General features: G+C 40.9%; 1 protein-coding gene across 1 annotated transcript; it reads right to left on the bottom strand.

The window, feature by feature from the left end:
• Nucleotides 1-3,654: 3,654 nt before the first annotated feature.
• LOC105385525 (death-associated inhibitor of apoptosis 2) lies at nucleotides 3,655-20,366 on the bottom strand. The gene is made up of 12 exons (XM_048629609.1): nucleotides 19,748-20,366; nucleotides 18,994-19,139; nucleotides 18,465-18,635; nucleotides 16,494-16,704; nucleotides 14,634-14,792; nucleotides 14,283-14,357; nucleotides 13,969-14,071; nucleotides 11,097-11,238; nucleotides 10,512-10,665; nucleotides 9,257-9,385; nucleotides 7,110-7,235; nucleotides 3,655-6,516 (listed from the first exon to the last, which is right to left on the bottom strand). Exons 1-11 carry the CDS (start codon nucleotides 20,147-20,149, stop codon nucleotides 7,113-7,115), a joined length of 1,815 nt encoding a protein of 604 aa, XP_048485566.1. The 5' UTR covers nucleotides 20,150-20,366; the 3' UTR covers nucleotides 3,655-6,516; nucleotides 7,110-7,112.
• Between the last annotated feature and the right edge of the window lie 57 nt (nucleotides 20,367-20,423).

The raw sequence follows: 20,423 nt of genomic DNA, 5'->3' as shown, positions 1-20,423 counted from the left end.
CCCCAACTTTACTATATGTATTCGGTTCTCCGGCAGTTACCTATGTCTATGTCGAATTCCGATTACTTTAGTCCTCTAGACTTATATGTGCAATCCTCCAATAGCTCAAAGCTAGCTTTTAATCGGACCAGCTCAACCGTCAGCGTCCAACCGAAAACGATGTTGTTAAATTGGATATCTATACTTAGTTTAATACCCGTATCTACCGGTTTCAGGTAAGTAACTACCTAATAACATTCGGGCATTAAAAACGCATTCTTCCTTGTCTATGGCCGGCGAACGTGGTGGGCACGTGACCGGCAGCCTTGCAAGGCCGCTGCGTCTCAGCTCTATGCACCAACTATCGCTAATTAATTCTGCGGCGCGTGAGTCACCGCCGCCGACGCAACCCGGCTCACCTACGGCACACCTAGTGATGTAGAAGTATCGGTATTTTTGCAATCGATTGTATCAAATCGATAGAAACTATCGATATATTTTGTAATGCAATATCATTTCTACTCGAATTTCTATCGGTAAACAGCAGCAATATATTATCGATACTGGTATCGTTCCCGTCTACGAATGAACTATCCATAGTATCGGTGGGTAGTAAATAAATATGTAAGGACATCTCACACACGGCCATCCGACCCCAAAGTAGGCAGAGCCTGTGATATGGGTATCGGACAGCTGATATATCTACACAAATATATAGATTGTTAGATACATATTAAATATAAATATCAAGACCCGAGTACAAATATCTGTCTTTAAACAAATATCTGCCCCAGCCGGAAATCGAACCTGGCATAGCAGTCAAGGCCACTAACCACTACACCATTCAACCGTCAGTAGTACTTTTATTGATACTATTGATAGTCTATTCAATATTCAAGACAAATATAGGCAGTATCGATAGTACTGCTGTTTATCCATAGTATCGATACTATTGTGTTGTCTTGGACAATCGATATCGACCTATCGAGCGGCAACACTGGGCCTACGTACAAAATGTGCATTAGCTGTTAGCTGCTTGTTCAAGTAAATTGCAAGTTAGGAATGTGCGCGACCTCTGCCGGTTGGGTTCGGAATCATTATGGTTTATGTTGACGGCTAAATGTTATCATTATGAAAATTCTGTGCTTAGATGCAGAATACATACGATACTGTACGCTTCTGACTATTAAGAACATAAGTAAGTAGAGTAAAACGGGATTGAATCTGAGACTCCGCGAGTACCGAATAAGTTTATATTAACGTTGTCAAAGAATTGGTAGGGCTTCCTCATCCAACCACTGTTGGTGGCTACCTCTGAGGTCGTCCGTTCTCCGTTCCAATCCAATAAGCTGAAGGTCCACGGTACGTTTGTCTGTTTATGAACATTTAAGAAGGCAGGAATACAAGTATTAATTAACTCTTCGTTTGATTTGAATAGATATACCTACTTAAGAACTCAAATGAGAAACTGGGTCTAACTCTAACATTACTAAGCCGAAAGCATAAACTACAGTGATGATTTTAAGTTCCATTTAATTTCTCTTTATTGGTTGTGAAACCCGTAGTGTGTCATTCGTAAGCTTCGGTAATCGATTCCTCATTCCACATATCAGTAGACTTCCTTCCTCCCTAGTTTTTTGCTATCAGTTTCTAGGAAGCTGCTTCAATATAAGCTATGTGTCAACGAAGAGTCATGCCACAAAGTCCACTCCGCAAATGTTTATAATATTAATCATTCAGACGGCCCTATTGCAATCATTAAGTAAACGCCGGATGTCATCTATGTAGACAACTTGCTACACATTATAATAAAGATATTGAATGATGTCTTAACTGAGAAATAAATAAAACGTGGGAGACTATTCGCCCCGTTTCTCATTTGCGTAAATGTACTTAAGCATAAACTTAGATAAGTCGTGCTCAATCAGAACGCATTTCATTCGTTAGTTCATAGTAGTTACCAAAATATAATAATAGTTGCGTTAATTCAATAAATTAGTCACCTAATTCAAACTTCGGTGACATAAAAACTAAATGAGTTTAAAAACTTAATACTGTAACGATATTTTAGTTAAGTATGTCCTAAAGTCTAATTTGACTGCTAACATTGTTGTAGATATGCAAACATAAAATGTGAATGTCGGTTAACCGACGAACATAAATGGGCTAACAGGAAACCATAGCTTCGGCAGCTGATATTCCGCCGATAGGAACCATATGGTGGCATAGCAACTAGCAACTGTGTGTGTGTAGATTGCAGACCGAACCGCATAACATACTGTTACTAGGTACTTACGGGAACAATTGTTGTGAAAACACAATGGTATTCTGGACTTGGTTAACTAAGCTCGATCTAGTGATCCATCCAGTAAATGCCTAAAAACTGTTGAAAGGAAAACTATTGAAAATAACAAAAAAGTTAGGTAGGTACAGTGTTTCGGAGCTACACTACCACAGACAATACATTGTTCAAACGCATAACAATTTATAGTCGGGAGTGAACACCAAAACCCAACCGCAAGAGTTTAGCCAGTTCACAAGCAGTTTCCTTGTTATATTCGCAGCGCCCCCATTGGTCCGTCGCGTCGCCAGCATCCTGTCTGCGTGCCTGCGCCGGCGCAAGGCGCATTCGCATATTCATATTAGAATTTGATAGCACGCGGAGGGCGCGTGTTCTTGTCTACGCTATTTCGGGACACTCTATTCTGAGGCAGACGGGCGTCGCGGCGCCGCCACGTGCCCACTTCACCTTTGTACCCAAAAAAACATTGCTCCTTTTACGGAAACACTTTGATGAAACTTGAAAGAGGATTGTGCAGGTGCGTTGATAATTGGTTATCTGCTTCAGTGAAAGGATCGGCTGGCTTTGTAAAGATAATTCTGCAGCTGTCTGTTGTAATCTACAGAGAGTATAAAAATAAATAAATCCGCCTTCAAGATTGTAACATAAATATAACACTTACTAGGCAGGTATTTCAAACATAGTATAAAAATCCAGGATTCCCTCCGGAAAATGTAGCATTTAGATTGTAAATAGGTCAACAAATGGGTAACTACCTACCTACTTACCGTATTATTTATAGTAAATGCCAATGCGAAATGAATCTATAGAGGAAGGCGGTAGATCCTTGAAACAACTCTGACTTGATATAAGTAATGTATTCAATACTCAACATGGTTGTAGAATAGCATCGTGAAAACAAAATGCTAGTTGCAATAAATGCATAATTGACTAAACAGGATGTGCCAGAAGAAAGAAAGGATATCAACAAAAGAAAATCAACCTCATTAACAATCAACTTCCTTATCATTATCATAAAGTTACTTTTTTACCGACTTAAATTTTATGGACATACTTACTGTTACTGCTGCCTCACATTTTCAGTAACAATAAAGTGTTTGTGCAGTTTGAATATTATGCGTCTTAGTTTTAAACCTGATTATAAAAAACAACTTTATTATAATTTGTTCAAGAATGGAATTCAAATTAAGTGAAATTAACGAAGTTATAGAATGCACGACTGCTATAGTTCGAGTAAATATGTAGCGATTCAAGCTAAACTAGATCTTCCGGCATAATTTGCATGCCTTAATTAATTACGGGCAAATCCCACAATAGAAAAATCCCATTTTAATCGTATTACTTATTTCCTAGTTGTACAAAAGATGGGCATACAGGTTTAAAAACAATTTATTTTATAAGTAGGTACACTGATGCCTACATATTTAACAAATTAATCACAATTAACTTAAATACATATATTTGTTTAGTTTTTATTAACGTCCTATTACATATTTGTATGCCTAGCTCACATTATTTACATATTTTTTTCTAGGCAACCTGCCATCTACCAATTGGCTTACATCAAATAATATTCGATTTTTTTGTCTAACTCCTGTCTATTTGGTGAACTCATCAGACAAATGACTCTTTACAGGATGTTGCCAAAATATTACTATAGTAACTATTACAGTTAAAACATAAAATGGTGGACATTTTATTAACTTTCCTCTCGCTTAGACAGAGAGCAATATCTAAATAAACATATCCAGCGTGTTTTATTTTAAACTCCAACGTAGGTACATATTACTTTATCAATACGCCTACCGAATTATGTAGGTGTATATCTACTATTAATGTACAATGAAATAAAAATGTCCGGACAAAAAGAAGCTCTAGGCATACCTAGCTAGACATGAATATAATTTTCGAACATTTCGAACTAAATATCTATTCTCTCTCACATTACCCTTTGTAACACGCTAGAGCCTACGGCCTAATGAACCGATAAATATTATAATATAAATACACTCTTAAAACTTATAACACCCTACTTTTGTGTCAGGGGTTAAAAGTAAAGTTTTATCATGCGTTTTTAATGATTTTCCACTATTAGGCCTTGTCACATATATTCTATAAGCCCTTACTTTGTAACAAAAACTCATATGCATTCCTTATATTAATTTCACTGGATGTTCGATGGTCATACCATAGTTTGGTGGTCATATGACTGCACATTAAAAACAAAAACCGTAGTGTGATATTTCAGTCACGTTACATGATTGAGACCCATTAAAACATGATCCAACTTCCTGAAATCTGTCGCGTCCTCTGGGGATGCCTATAATAACAAATTATGTGTTTTGACTGATTATGAATAATTAAAAACATTAATGTATACTTATTTTCTCAATTTTGGGTTTAAACATTTACGTCAATAAGCGTCTAATATAAACGATACACAGATCTTATTTACCACTACTTCATAGAACATTCCAAATACTTATCCAGTTTACTAAGCATTTTTTCGATACTTATATTTGGATTATCTATTAACTTTTTCTAACTCTATATTAAATTATTAACTAAGCGGCCCCAAAAGTGGGCGATAATTTATCAAATCCATTCGCGATCGTTATTATTCTTATTTATAGTCGATTTTTCAATTCGCAGTTCTTTAATAAGGACACTGTTTACATTGGTGTATTGTGGATACGTTACAAATTCTTGTTCATCGCACTTTTCCCGATTTACAAATGAACTTATAATATAGTAACATGCAAGCGAATAAGCCGGTGAATAAAGAAGCAATTTCAAAATGGCGCTTGTTATACAGGATGTTGCAAAAGTGATATAGTAACCCGAAGATGTGCGACTCAGCACGTCATTCTGATTCTGTGAAACTTTTGTTCTACAACTTTCGAAAATTCGGCTTACAATATAACCTGTATAAGGAAGGAGTATTAAAAAGCCTATGATTAGAGCAAGATAGCATGAGTACGTACGCCATTTTCATAATTAAATATTGTTTCTTTATCCGCCGGCGTTATTAGTTGTCAATACTTATGTCAAATGTTTTTAAAAACGCCACATGCAGAGTATTTAAAACATACTACTACTACAAGGCTCTAATAGTATCCAACTGCTGTATAGTAACTTGTGTTTTTAACTTGTTTATTGGACTGGGAAAATTTTTATACATACATATGCTATTATATCCAACGTTAATCCTTAATTTTATTAATGCTATTAATTACTCGACTTATGCACGTCTCACTTAGAGGGTTCCGAGTTTTTTTTTTAAATCACTTTCTGTACATTTAAAATGGTTCGACAGATTACCCTGAAAAACCATATTTTTTAGTTTAACTTTCCTACCCGTACTCCGTACTTCCCAATTAATATATTATAATAACAATAGTCATTGCTTTAGCAATGCTGCGTAAGTTTAAAACACACTGAAAGCATACATCTTATGTAAGCTAAGTGCCCATAAATATGAAGAATAATATATTAAACAAAATTAACTTATTTAAAATATGTTGGACAGTTATGTGTGACATTCTTAATAATCTTCTTCTTATCAATATACTTTTTAGATTTGCGAGCAACAGTTGTGTTCACTCATACAAGGTGACATTTTATCAATGATCTTCGGAAGGACATTTCAATGGACGCGCCATCGACATCGACATTAATTATGGTACCAACACTGGAATTGAACTTGTCATCTGTCATCGGTAATTTAACTTAAAAAATTCCACTCTGTATAGAAAACTATATTAATAATAATATTCGATATGGTACTTTGTTAACTACTTATAACATTATCTGTCCAACACGAAACAGACAATTTAATAGATTTGGCAAAGCATGATTTTAAAACTTTGATCTAAACTTTCTTACACATAAATATTATTTATTCAATTACCTACATGCCAAGTTTATTAAATTGGAGTATTCAAGATCCCTTGCATCAATAAACATGGCATAACGTTGGATAAGCTACTTCGAGTCGTCTCATAGTTCCAAAATATCCAAAATTCCAAAGCCAAAACAATACCAAACAGAGCAAAGTTAGCCACTTTAACGTTAAACCATGTATATTAGTAACGGGATAAGAATAAAATATAATCAGAACACAATGCTAGATCTAACGAGTGATAGGTAACATGGATAGTAACAATATAGTAGACACGTAAGATTGGGGCGCCGTAGCAGAGCGGTGATGACTTCAGATGTGATAACGGGCAAACCTGTAAACATTGAAAATATAATATTTAGTATTTCACCAAACATAAAAAACTTATATGTACACCTTTTACAGTATACTTATGTAAAGTCATGAAATTAAAGAGTGCAATATTAGACTTTTTAACATTTTTAGTTATTTATTTTCATGACTATTATATTGGACTGTAAAACAGCAAATGCAACAACGTCGCCAACACTAATAACGCCGTCGTAATATATGGTGACGCCACCAGAGGCACCTAGCGGTATACAGCTCCAACGTACGCAACTTGTTAGCACCAACCCTCTGCCCCGTGGTACGGAAGCAGATTTACGACCGCAAATTCGCAAAGACACCTTTTTCTTTTGATGTGAATAGATTTATCACGGCAGAAACACCATGTTCTACTGCAAGGGTGAAGTCGGCACATACTGGTCACCAGCAGGATAAGACTAGGGCGAAGCGGGCACGTACCGACCACGCTAAACTGCAGGACAAGACTAGGGTAAAGCGGGCACGTACCGACCACCCACCACCTACATGACAACACTAGGGTGAAGCGTCCACGAACCGACCACACTCAACCCACAACACTAGGGTGCCCCTCCCACGTACCGGTCACGCGAGGTAGGCGCGCACGAGCGCGTGCACCTTGCCGCGGCACAGCGGGCACGCGCCGAGCCCCGCGCCGCACGCCGCGCACGACACCAGGTGCCCGCACGGCAGGAACACCACGCTCACCTGCGGGGGAGAGAGGGGGTAAGTCATTGCTTGCATTGCTAGGTGCAAGTGGATATGCGGCATATCTAAGGAGTAAGGACTAGTGTTTGCTTTCAAGTGGACACACGGCAGGTATACCAAGCTCATTTGTGAGGGTGAGAGGGGGTAAGTGGACACACGGCATATTATCTAAGGTAGGACTAATGTTTGGTGGCAAGTGGACACACGGCATATCTAAAGACTTGTGTTTGGTGGCAAAATATAACAAACAGGTTGCTGTCCAGAGCGTCAAAAAGGCACCAGCTCAGCACATGCTGTAGACAATAAGGCCACAGCGCAGGTTTTCAGCTGGCCCTTATAGTGACTGTAGTGTATAATTATTATACCTAAGCTGAAGTATACAGGGTGTTGCAAAAATGGTATACTAAGCCAAAAAAACATTTTCCATAGAAACTTAGTTGGTCACGTGACTTTTTTACTATGGAGAATGTTTTTTTTTTCGCGAATTATGAAATTCTGATTTCAGATTCGGACTTAGATATAACATGCTGCACATATGCTGGTTTCTTATTTTACTAAGCTAGTATACCCTTTTTGCAGCACCCTGTATATGTAAAGTGTCTTGATAGCTGATAGTGTCATGTGTCAGCTGGCATGATCAAATAGCACGTTAAAGTCATGAAACTATCGATCAGTGTGCACGTGGCGGCAAACCAATTTCCCTATAAAGCCCCATCCATACGCTTGCTGTTTGTCACAAACACGGCAAACAACAAACAAAGTCCCAAACACCAACCACAATCACCGAACACAAACAGCCATCCACATGCTCGGCGAACGCTCATAACATTCCGAACCGGCAAACACGGCGGACGACGCGCTATTACTTTCAGGTTGACATATTTTTATTATATAAATTAAAGCAAGAGAAAGAAAAAAGGAAAATAAGAAGAAAGCAAAGACGATGGTGGGATAATAATAATAATAAAAAAAACTGACTTCTTCTTTTTAATTATTATTTTATTTTATAGTTTTTAGTTTATTTGCAATAATTTTTAATCAAAAGTAAGATGCAAATGATACCAAAAAGTCCTACTAATCAATACGAATCATTCAAGCCTAAACACGAGGTATTTGCTATATACCGTTGAGGAGTTCCCTTGACTGCCTTCCGTTTCCATCATCAGATCAGCTCAAGGTCACCATCATATTTTTTTGTTACAAGAACTATATTTATGTTTTTAATTTCATTAGAATCGGTTAATATGTGTCCAAAATTTAAATTCATACCCTATTTTTACCCCTTTACCCACCCTTAGGGGTGAGATAGAATTCTGAAAAAAAAATGGGACCACCTGGGAGCTCAACCCAATACAAAAAAAAAAGAATTTTCAAAATCGGTTCATTAACGGCGGAGTAATCGGTGAACATACATAAAAAAAATGCGCGCCAACGAAAAAGTGTAGCAAGTTGATACGTCCGCCTCCCGCAATGCTAGCGCGCATACTGATCGCTGCCAGACGTGTGGATACGTAGCGAACTGTTTGCCGAACATCCTTTGATCTGGCAAGAAAAACCGACACCGATGCCGAACACTGGCGAACACAAACACAAACAGGCAAACAACGACAAACACCCATCCACACGTCAGTGTTTGCTGTTTGCTGTTTGCTGTTTGCCATTGTTCGCCGAGCGTGTGGATGGGGTATAAAAGGCCATCGCAGAGGCGACCGGCGGCGCTCAGTCGGTCGGTAGCCGCCATGGAGGCAACACCTCCCGATATGACCTACCTAAAAGAGTATGCCTAAGTACTGAAACTTTACATATATATTTATAAAGTAAATAAACATAGGTATACAGTGTGTTTTTTATTTCAGAGTTCGCCCCATAATGAAAGTTGAACAGTATAACGAGTACATTCACTTGCCAACAGGATAGCCACTTATAAACACCCTGTATATTACATACAAGGGTAGTCTCTGTCACGAGCACGAGGTGAATGACTCCAATCATGGCATCAGTCCCTACAAGTACCTACGTACCTCGTCATCCATGCACACTTTACACAGTCTTGCCTCGCGCAACTGTCGATTCTCTTCTTCTAGCGAGACTGGCTTCGCTTCCGGAGACGGACTGCTCGCGCCGTCCGGCTGAACTGATGTCGAGTTTATCTGGAAACGATAAGGTATGAATTAAAATAATTATTCTTCAAAAGCGTCCGTAGTCGAGCTAGCTTCAGTGATCGTAACTGATCATTGAAGATAAGCAACACATGGCACGGTCACTCATTGGATGGGTGACCGTATTCAAGTGGTTGTTTTCTGGGCGCTTCCGGGCTTCGGAAGCACGATAAGCCATCGGTCCCGGTTACTGTTTAGGCAGTAGTCAGCGACCACGAGCTCGCGGGAGGGCGGAGACCACAGTAAAGAACAGAATAATCTGTCCTGCTCTCGCATACCCTACACGCATATTGATTTATATTCGTATTCTGTCATACGTATGACCGCCTGCGTGGCAATCCTGCCTGCGTGATGAGTCCCGCACGCTGTTAAAAACAGCCTAAATCGGGTCAAGTACACTTAGGGTCAATTCAGACGTACCACAACCACACCACAGCCACAACCACGCGCTGTGGTCGGGCGTATATTTTGTATTGACAATGAATAATCCAATTCACACGTGCCACATTTTGCCGTTGTTATCGACCACCTGTGTAATACGACCACATCGCAACCACATCGCAACCACAACGCAACCACATCGCAACGGCAACGCCGCCACGCGGCGGGCGGCACCGCGGCAACCTGTTTTCCGTATTAACTGCACACGACGACGTCGTTACCACATCGCAATGACAGCTACAACGCAACCACATCGACATTTTGTCGCTGCCACAACGCAACTGCAAAAAGCCGCTGTCACACAATTCACACGTAACCACAGCTTGACCACGTTTTGTCGTTGCGACGTGGTGTGTTGTGGTACGTGTGAATTGACGCTAACCACAGCTTGACCACATTTTGTCGCTGCGACGTGGTGTGGTTGTGGTACGTGTGAATTGACGCTTACCTTAGCTGCCAGACTGTTGGCGGCTCGTCCGTCGACAGTTGAAGGCGCGGCGCGGGGCGAGGGCGCGCGGGGGCGGCGCCCCGGGGTCAGTGACCTCGGGCTGGCGCGCAATTAAGCGCATTGCACTCTTTCAAAAATGATACGTACAGCGAAACAGTGACTCCCTTCGCAATCTCTCACTATCCCTTCTGGGATAACAGGTGTGAGTATAAACATGTATGTAATTACATTAGCTGCCAAACTGTTGGCGGCTCGTCCGTCGACAGAGGAAGGCGCGGCGCGGGGCGAGGGCGCGCGGGGGCGACGCTCCGGGGTCAGTGACCTCGGGCTGGCGGGGGGGGACGCACGGCTGTGTGGCCGGGACTCCCAGGAGGGTTGCGAGCTGCGGGGGAAAATAGGGGTAGGTATGAAAATATATTCAAAGATTCTCACAAGAAGCGCTACAATGTTCTGTCAGCCTTCCTCATTCAATCAAGAGCGGCAGTTTAACAGAGAACCCACGTCTAGAAATTGAAGATTAATGACTGATGACGATAAATTATATTTTGTCTACCAACTCGCACTAGGCCAGCGTGGTGGACTAGGCCTACAAACCTTCCTTCGTTGGAAGGAGACCCGTGTCCCAGCAGTGGGGACGTGATGGGTTGTGATGAGAATTGTATTGTCGGATGGTACTCATCAGTTTAATATTACTCTTGTGATGAAAAGTGGCGATATTGTCGATCAGTGAGTCGCTTGCAGAAAATTGTTGTGAACATCTACTGTCAGATATTTCTGATCTATTACAGACGTACAGTAAGACACCGTTCTCACCTAGTATTATACCGTCGGATGGTATCAATGAGTAACTCCCTCGCGTACAATGTCGCGGGCGGGGTCACGCTCCAGGCCTCCTCGTTCAGTTGTTCATCCAAAACCGCGTCTATTAGCGCTTCCGATGAAGTGAACGGGATTCCTGTGGAGGAATGGGATTGAATATTACATCATTGGTTTATTTATAGGTAAATATGAGAATGAGGAAATGTATGCTCGCTATTCCGCTCGGAAACTATTGTGTATATTCGTGTGTGAAATAAAAATATTTTCTTTCTTTCTGTTGGTCTCATAGAAAGGATTTGACGAATCTTCTCTCTTTTGTTCGTTCATAAATGTAACAAGCGCCATTTTGAGTACTGACCAACACTCTGTACTACACTCGCGAGCAACCAAATCGACTCAAGCCTTGACGGCGCAAACATACATTAATACAAGTAAAATTATGAATAGAAATAATAAAAATGATATGTCATTTAAAAGCTTAAGATGTCAGCTTTAATTTGATATCATTATTATTGAAATCCATTCATCATTTTTGAAATAAATGATGTCTGAACGCAATTGTAGGAAAAACGGGAATTTAGGAAAAAAGGGTATGGGTATCGTATTATACAAATTAAGCAAAAAATTTTAAGATAAAAATGTATTTATTTAAATCAATACTTTGTATTGCCCCCTCTTGCCCTAATTACAGCCTGCAGCCTGTTTCTCATAGACCTTATCAACTTTTTGACAGTTTCCTGAGGAATGCCGTCCCACTCCTCTAATAAAGCTGTCTTCAGCTCGTCCACGCTTGCAGGGACTGGATTCCTGGCCCGAACTCTTCTTTTGAGCTCGTCCCATAAGTGTTCGATGGGATTCAGGTCAGGACTGAGCGCAGGCCAGTCCATCGTGCGCAATTCCTTCTCTCTCAGAAACTGCCGACTGACTCGTGCCGTGTGGCAGCGGGCATTGTCGTGCATTAGCACGAAGTCTTCACCGACAAATTCTGCATAGGGCACAACATGACCGAGTAGAATATCGGTGATGTACCGATCAGCTGTTAACCCGCCTCCTCGGCCGCCTCCAGGCACGAAAACAAGTGCGGTTTTTCCCTCTAGAGAAATACCAGCCCACATCATGCAGGAACCGCCGCCATATGCTACTGTTTCAGCGAAACAACATTGGGCAAATCGTTCCCCCGGACGCCGGTAGACCCGGCCTCTCCTGTCACTGCCATGCAGACACACTCTGCACTCATCAGTAAACAGGACCGACCGCCATTGCGCAATGCTCCAATCGAGATGCTCTCGAGCAAACTGAAGACGCGCTTGTCGGTGGCCTGCAGTCAATTTGGGGCCTGATGCAGGTCTTTTTGGTGTCAAGTTGGCTTCCTTCAAGCGTCTTCTCACTGTCCACTCGCTGACAGCCACTTGTCGTACACGTCTCAGTTCTTGCTGCACATCAACGCCCGTAAGGTGTCGATTGCGCAGCGAGGTTGAGACAATGAAGCGGTCGTCTCTCTCTGAAGTGCAGCGGTGGCGGCCCGTTCTTGGTCTTCGATTGAAGGCACCAGTCTCTTGGAACCGTCTGTATACTCGGGATACAGCAGACTGGCTCAAGTGGAGCTGGGCAGCGACTGCTCGCTGACTTAACCCTTGTTGCAGCAAGGCAACAACTTGAGCAGCTTCTTCTGGTGTGGTATCCATGGGTTTGCGAAAACAAGGAATACAATGCAACGAGATGTGTACCGGTCAACTTGCAACAAGCGACTGATAAGGTACACCGGATGTGGAAAGGTTTTATAGCGGGATCAGGTAGCGCAAGGCGTGGATTCCTAATGAGGTAATTAACACTGACGGGCAATTAAAATGCGTCATTAAATCTGCGCTTAGTTTTTTTTTATGGTATTGATCTTAATTGAAAGCCTAATTCTTCAGCTTTCGAATGACATATCACTTTTATATTTACCATTTATCGTTTTAGGAAAATCAATGTATATGTGCGCCGTGAAGGCTTGAGTCGATTTGGTTGCTCGCGAGTGTAGTTACATATTAGTTGTCAGAGTTAGTGTGTCGTGTGTAGTGTGTAGTGTGTAGTGTGTAGCGTGTAGCGTGTAGTGTGTAGTGTGTAGTGTGCAGTGTGTAGCGTGTAGCGTGTAGCGTGTAGCGTGTAGCGTGTAGCGTGTAGTGTGTAGTGTGTAGTGTGTAGTGTGTAGTGTGTAGTGTGTAGTGTGCAGTGTGTAGTGTGCAGTGTGTAGTGTGTAGTGTGTAGTGTGTAGTGTGTAGTGTGTAGTGTGCAGTGTGCAGTGTGCAGTGTGCAGTGTGTAGTGTGTAGTGTGCAGTGTGTAGTGTGTAGTGTGTAGTGTGTAGTGTGCAGTGTGTAGTGTGTAGTGTGTAGCGTGTAGCGTGTAGTGTGTAGTGTGTAGTGTGTAGTGTGCAGTGTGCAGTGTGCAGTGTGCAGTGTGTAGTGTGTAGTGTGTAGTGTGTAGTGTGTAGTGTGTAGTGTGTAGTGTGTAGTGTGTAGTGTGTAGTGTGTAGTGTGTAGTGTGCAGTGTGCAGTGTGCAGTGTGCAGTGTGCAGTGTGCAGTGTGCAGTGTGTAGTGTGCAGTGTGTAGTGTGTAGTGTGTAGTGTGTAGTGTGTAGTGTGTAGTGTGTAGTGTGCAGTGTGTAGCGTGTAGTGTGTAGTGTGTAGTGTGTAGCGTGTAGTGTGTAGTGTGTAGTGTGCAGTGTGCAGTGTGCAGTGTGTAGTGTGTAGTGTGTAGTGTGCAGTGTGTAGCGTGTAGTGTGTAGTGTGTAGTGTGTAGTGTGTAGTGTGTAGTGTGTAGTGTGTAGTGTGTAGTGTGTAGTGTGTAGTGTATAGTGTGTAGTGTGTAGTGCCGAGTACTGACCGCTGTACCTAAGGCGGCGCACGATGGCGCGGCGCACGCGGGCCGCGTCCAGCCCCGCGCCCAGCGCCGCGCTCGCTATCGCACTCTCCATCTGTTCCGCTATCTGAAACATACACAACACATTTAAATAATAGACGATCTTTAAATTTGAAGGCGAACGTAACGGAGCTCAGTAAATCTACATTAAAAAAACAACGTTACAAACGCTCTGCATCGCACCTCAGTTCGTCGATTGAATCTCATACCAATAGACGGCAAATTGAAGATACTCTTAATCTTGTCCTTGATAACATATGGTACCTATAGGTATTCACCTGACTCTCAGTGACGCTGTGGCCGCCCGACTGTCCCGTAACACGGCGAGCACTCATCACTGAGTCTGACGGAATCTGAAAACCACATTCGTTCATTATTATTATTACTGTCATATTCATTCTTCTTCCGTCAATCAGACTGTTAGGTTCTTATTTCTTTCATAGAATATCTATCTACTAATATAATAAATGCGAAAGTTTGTGAGTATGTGTATGTTTGTTACTTCTTCACGTCAAAACGGCTGATTCCCTGATTAACACATAGGCTACTTTTCATCCCGGAATTCCCAGGAGAAAACTTTTTAAGGCGAAGCTAGCTCGAACAGCTAGTAGACAACAAACCCCACTCACACTCTTACTGCTCTGCTTGACCTTGCAGCTGTTCACGAAGTCCTGCCCCTTCACCAGCACGAGGAAGCCGCAGTGCGGGAACCAGCGCGCGTGCTCCCGCCACGGCGCGTCGCCCGCCTCCCACTTGCCCAGCCCGCCGTCGCAGTAGAAGCAGCGGACCTGGGGGGTGTAGATAGATAAATAGATAGAATACACTTTATTTGTACACCAAAACAGAATAATAAAATTAACAAAATTAAAAAACCGACTTCAAAAAACCACTAAAATGTAAGAAATAATTTAAGGTTTACACAAATTCTACTCGTATGAGACAGTACAAATATACCTAAGCAGGAACTGTTCTTTTTTGATGTTGGTGCGGTGACAAAGTAATCTGAAGAAATATGGCACCAACTTCAAAAAAGAACAGTTCCTGCTTAGGTATATTTGTACTGTCTCATACGAGTAGAATTTGTGTAAACCTTAAATTATTTCTTACATTTTAGTGGTTTTTTGAAGTCGGTTTTTTAATTTTTTTAATTATTATTTTATTTAATAGTTTTTAGTTTATTTGTAATAATTTTCAATCAAAAGTAAGGTGCAAATGATACCAAAAAGTCCTACTAATCAATACGAATCATTCAAGCCTAAACACGAAGTAGTTGCTATATACCGTTGAGGAGTTCCCCTGACTGCCTTCCGTTTCCATCATCAGATCAGCTCAAGGTCACCATCATATTTTTTTGTTATAAGAACTATATTTACGTTCTTAATTTCATTAGAATCGGTTAATATGTGCCCAAAATGGAAATTCATACCCTGTTTTTACCCCTTTACCCACCCTTGGGGGTGAGATAAAATTCTGAAAAAAAAATGGGACCACCTGGGAGCTCAACCCAATACAACAAAAAAAGAATTTTCAAAATCGGTTCATAAACGGCGGAGTAATCGGTGAACATACATAAAAAAAAATATTAAAAAAAAAAAAAAAAAAAAAAAGATCCCGACGAATTGAGAACCTCCTCCTTTTTTTGAAGTCGGTTAAAAATGTAACTTAATTGTTGTTGACACAAACAAACAATATACAAAACAGATTACAAATTTAAAACATATAGGACGTATACAAAGGCGGGCTTATTGCCAAAAAGCAATTTCTTCAAGCCAACCTACGACTGGGTGAAAGAGAAATAGAAAATTTAATCTTTTAACTAATTAAATTTGAAGTAGGTACAATTAACAAAAATAATAAAACCTAACTATTAGTAATTATTATTAGCATGACGTCATCAGCCTGTCGCTGTAGAAGCAGCGGACCTGGGGGGTGAATATCAGCCTTAGAATCATTATCGCAATCATTGTTAGGGTCCTAAGGTACGGGTAATCCGGCTCGAAGGACCATTTGTTAGGGTCCTACCCAAAGAGTAAACGTGGATAGGGTTGTAGTTGCTTGATACAAACAGTTTGAAGAATTAATATTTAATTTAATGCCCCGTGCCCCGTGTACTGCTCTACACCCCCTCCAGCCGATGTGTTGCGTGGACAATCATTATCAGCATTAACAGCAGCAACCCGTAAGGTCTAAATTCAGGATTTGGCGAGTCCAAGGAGCTATACATCTACCTACGATACTCCGTCGTGGAAATAGTGGAATGGATGGTGCAATATAAACGTCATAATTCATAGTCCGAGGCGCTGGCTGTGCGGCCAATGAGATAAAATTGATATGAGATAAATAATAGTGTATTGACGCGCACAGGCCAGAAGTGGTAGAAGATTGTAGCCACGGTTTTAGCTGTGTGGCCTGGCCAATAATGCGCTATTAAAATACAAATAAAACATGACATAAGAGATCATCAGTCATCCACCAATCAATTCACCTACCTGATCCTCAGCCCCAGTATAAAAGAAGCCCGCCTCAGCCATGTCCTGCGGAGTCTGCGTGCGATCAACCGGCCACGTGGTATAGGTCGCCAGGCGCGACGCTATAGACCCCTTGTTGGGGTGCCTTGCGCCGCCCGCGCCGCCCACCACGCCTAGTGACCGCCAGGTGCCGCTGCCTGATAGGACTCGCTGGTTGTGGATGGCTCCTTCCCTGAGGATAGGAGGTTTGGGGTTCAGTGGGGGTAACAGCGAACATTAGCAATTAACAATCTTGCAGCAGCGTCGCTCGAACATTAGCAATTAACAATTTTTAAACACCGTCGCCCGCTTGTCCAATCTGACGTAACTTGTATGGATCTGACAGATTTATGACAGCCGAGCGACGCTGCTTGTGGATTGTTAATTGCATGTAGCAGTTGTTCGTAAACTTGATGACAGTAAACATGCTCATTATAGTTGAGGAATCTTGTCATTAACAAACAATGCTCTTTTACTCTGACGTCGGTCGTTTACATCGGTGTCGGTGGCGTGTGCCAAGGGATACAGTATTCTATGTATGGAACAATTTATAGATGATGACGTGTGTGGTAGATAGCTGTAACATGAGACCAACGGCAACGGTGAGTTGTGACGACGTTAGCATAGGAAGCAATTAATAATCATACAATATGTGGTCCAGAGGTTGTCATATATGCGCTTAGAAATGGGTAGCCACGAATGTCATATCCTTACTTAGAAATAGTAGAAGATAGAAGAAATATGTTCGACAAAAATTGTTAAAAAAAAACATGAACAAGAGTCTACCATTCAATTGAATAAGAGTGTTAATTAAGTACAGTGGTTAGTGACCGGATCTCGAAGAATCATTGTGTTCTGACTAATAGGCCTAATTAATAAAGCAACAAAACAGTTGGAACTTTGTAACAATGAAGTGAATAATCAGAATCACACTACTACGCTACGTCATAAAGTCATAATAATAACATCAGTAAATACCGAGAAGTTAGGAGTCATTGAATATCGTAAATATAGTGAATCTACTGTTATACACAATAAGTAAAGGGGGAATCCCATACCTATGCATATATATATTATATACCTCTTAGTAGGTACTCTTTTATTACAATACATTTGCTTCAGTAAATATTTTTATTTCATCTTTGATATTTAAGTACCTAATAAAATATTATTGGTAAGTGACCTAGTCCAAATTGTCTAATAAAAGTATCCAATAATGTCGGTACTTACCCTATATTCTATAATTTTAATAATGATGTACTTCTAAGTTTTATAGTTTGGCTATTTGATTCCTTACGTATACGGACGTTATTTGACTGGCATTGTGTAGATGACAAGGACACTCGTACATGTATGGTCAGCCTTACCAATGACCTTAATGGCAACAGTAACTTAACTTTATTTGTAGTGCAAGGCCACCCGTAATGGAAAAGCGCTACCGTACAAACATACCTTCCTTGATTATTCAAAGTGTGATTATTTATGTTTAATTAAAATAGAATTTTACATTTCCTTATTAAGTTTGTTGATGACTATCGAGCGAGAGGTCAAATCTTAATCTAGACCAGCTGATATTATAAGTACCTACTTAAACTAAACGTAAATATTGACTTGCTTGGAAAATTGGTTTACATTGAAAAATTAAACTATTACACACACAGTATCACGTGTCGTGTACTTACCGTATGTTACGAATAGAGCTCCCTCTAGTCTAAAAAAACTTGTCGTTTTTCAAAAATTATATCAAATCAGCATTTAACTAAATCAAACAAGTTTTTTAAAATCATTATCATCTAAATCGTAATCAGAAATATGAGCTACGAAAATTTAAAATTAGAATCTCTAATCGGTGAAAAAGAAAAGTACCAAGTATAACCTCTGGTTTTTGTCAGTGAGGCGCACAGTTAATTCGCACGATTAGTAAAGTTTCGTTAAATCTAACTCTGTACTCACGACTGCGGCTGCTTATTCCTATACGTGGGCGAGTTAGGGTCGTCGGACTCCGTCTCCTCGGCGGAGCGGCGCGGGCGCGGCGGCACCAGCGGCGGCGGCGTCATGGGGCGCGCGCGCGCCGCCGCGTCCTCCGCGGACAGACGGTCCGCGTGCGAACAGCCGGGGAAGTACCTGGATGGAGGGGTGGTAGGTTGAAATTTGACTGTGTTGTATTTTATTGGACTACTTTCCATCACAATCTAGAACTGGACATTCATCATTTTATTTTGCTGGATACTGTAAGAGCACCTCGAAAGTAAATCAGCTGCTCATAACTGTGAATTCTGGACATGAGCCTGTACCACAGAGCGCCACAACACTCTATCTCTGTCTGTAGAAGGTTGTTGGTGTAGTAACCTCAAGTATCTAACACTTCTTTTGCCTGTTTGTAGTCTCCACTGGAGCATGCCCACCTCTATTTATTTTAATTAAACATGGGGTATGTTGAAGATTAAATTCCTCTTACTAAAGAGTGTCCACCATTTCTCACCTCAAATGAACATCAAGGGGGTCCCCCAGTGCCCCGAGCCGCCTCATGCTGGCTAGCTCTCCTCCGCACCACGCACAGCGCAGCCGGCCGCCACCTGCGTGGTAGAACCCCGCACGGACCAGCGCCTCACGGGACACTGAACTATCCTGAAATATGAGTAGGTGATGTATTGTATGGTAAAGGTAGTGTCTGTCCAGTTTGATATAATAATATGTGAGTAGTTTAGTCCTACCCAATGATAATTCAGTGAACCATTACTTGTAGTAAAACCAACATAACTTTTATATTTTAGCCAAGATACATTGATGATTATGAAAATCTATCAAGGATTCAAGTATAAAAGACTAGAGATAAAATTATTTAAAAAACTTTACTCACTTTTATGAGACTTCTGAAGGTTTTGCTTACAAAACTATTAAAACCCTTAAATTACTATAATGTTGGATAACCCAAGACTAGTCTTTATTCTATGGAAGACTGAAATCAACTAACTTGTAGTGATAAATATAACCTTCAATTTCTGTGTAACCATTTAAGTATGTTGCAATACACAAAAGTTTCAGCCATGAAGCATATTAGTTCCTATTTAAACTTAGTATGATAGAGATGTGTAGGTACCATTTTCATGGCATCAATTGAAATGGTGCCAAAGGTATGTATAAATTTTGGCTGTGGTGTATTGTTATTTGATTATTTCTAAACAAATTCACTATAAATAATTCTTACTATGTGATTAATGAGAGTACAAACTTACATCCCAATTCACAAAAGAGAGGAGCCGCAGTGCATCACACTTGTACATCTCATCTTCTTCCGTTACTCCGTAATCATGGACTATGTCCATAGGACTTAAAGGATTACTGGGACGCTCTCTGGACGAGGTGGGCTCCGGGCACCTCTGGTCCAGCACCAGGGCGACGTTGCCCGAGGCCTGAGGGTCCACCACGAAGGGGCAGTCAGGGTCAAGCCTCCGGTGCCGGCCCATCGCCTGGTCTCCGTAGTTCCACTCAGATATCTTCCCACCGCAACTGAAGCATTGCACCTCCACACCTTGCCCAGTATAGAAGAAACCGGCTTTTGCTATCCTTATAGGATCCACTACAGCCGACGATGGCCAATTAGAAAACGTATTGAGCCTATTCGCTTCATAATTCATTTTTATAACAATGTTATGATAACAAATCAATAGAAGTTGAGTAATCCGAAGTGAAAATAAAACAAACTGGGACCTATTAAATTACAAGTAGAGGTTCACAGGTAGGTAATAACGAAATTTAAATTTGTGAAGTGGGATTTGTTTTGAATTGGATTTAATTAATTAAAATAGCTCGAAAGCAACAAAACACAAAACTCAATATCACAAAACGTCAAAATATTTGTTTGTTTTTAATTTTTTTTAGTTTTTAATAGGTGCGTTGCATTTTTATTTT

This window comes from Plutella xylostella, chromosome 23 (assembly GCF_932276165.1).
Source record: "Plutella xylostella chromosome 23, ilPluXylo3.1, whole genome shotgun sequence".
In the NCBI taxonomy this organism is placed as follows: domain Eukaryota; kingdom Metazoa; phylum Arthropoda; class Insecta; order Lepidoptera; family Plutellidae; genus Plutella; species Plutella xylostella.
Note: the sequence above shows the minus strand (reverse complement) of the source record. Positions and strands in the feature narration are given on the sequence as shown.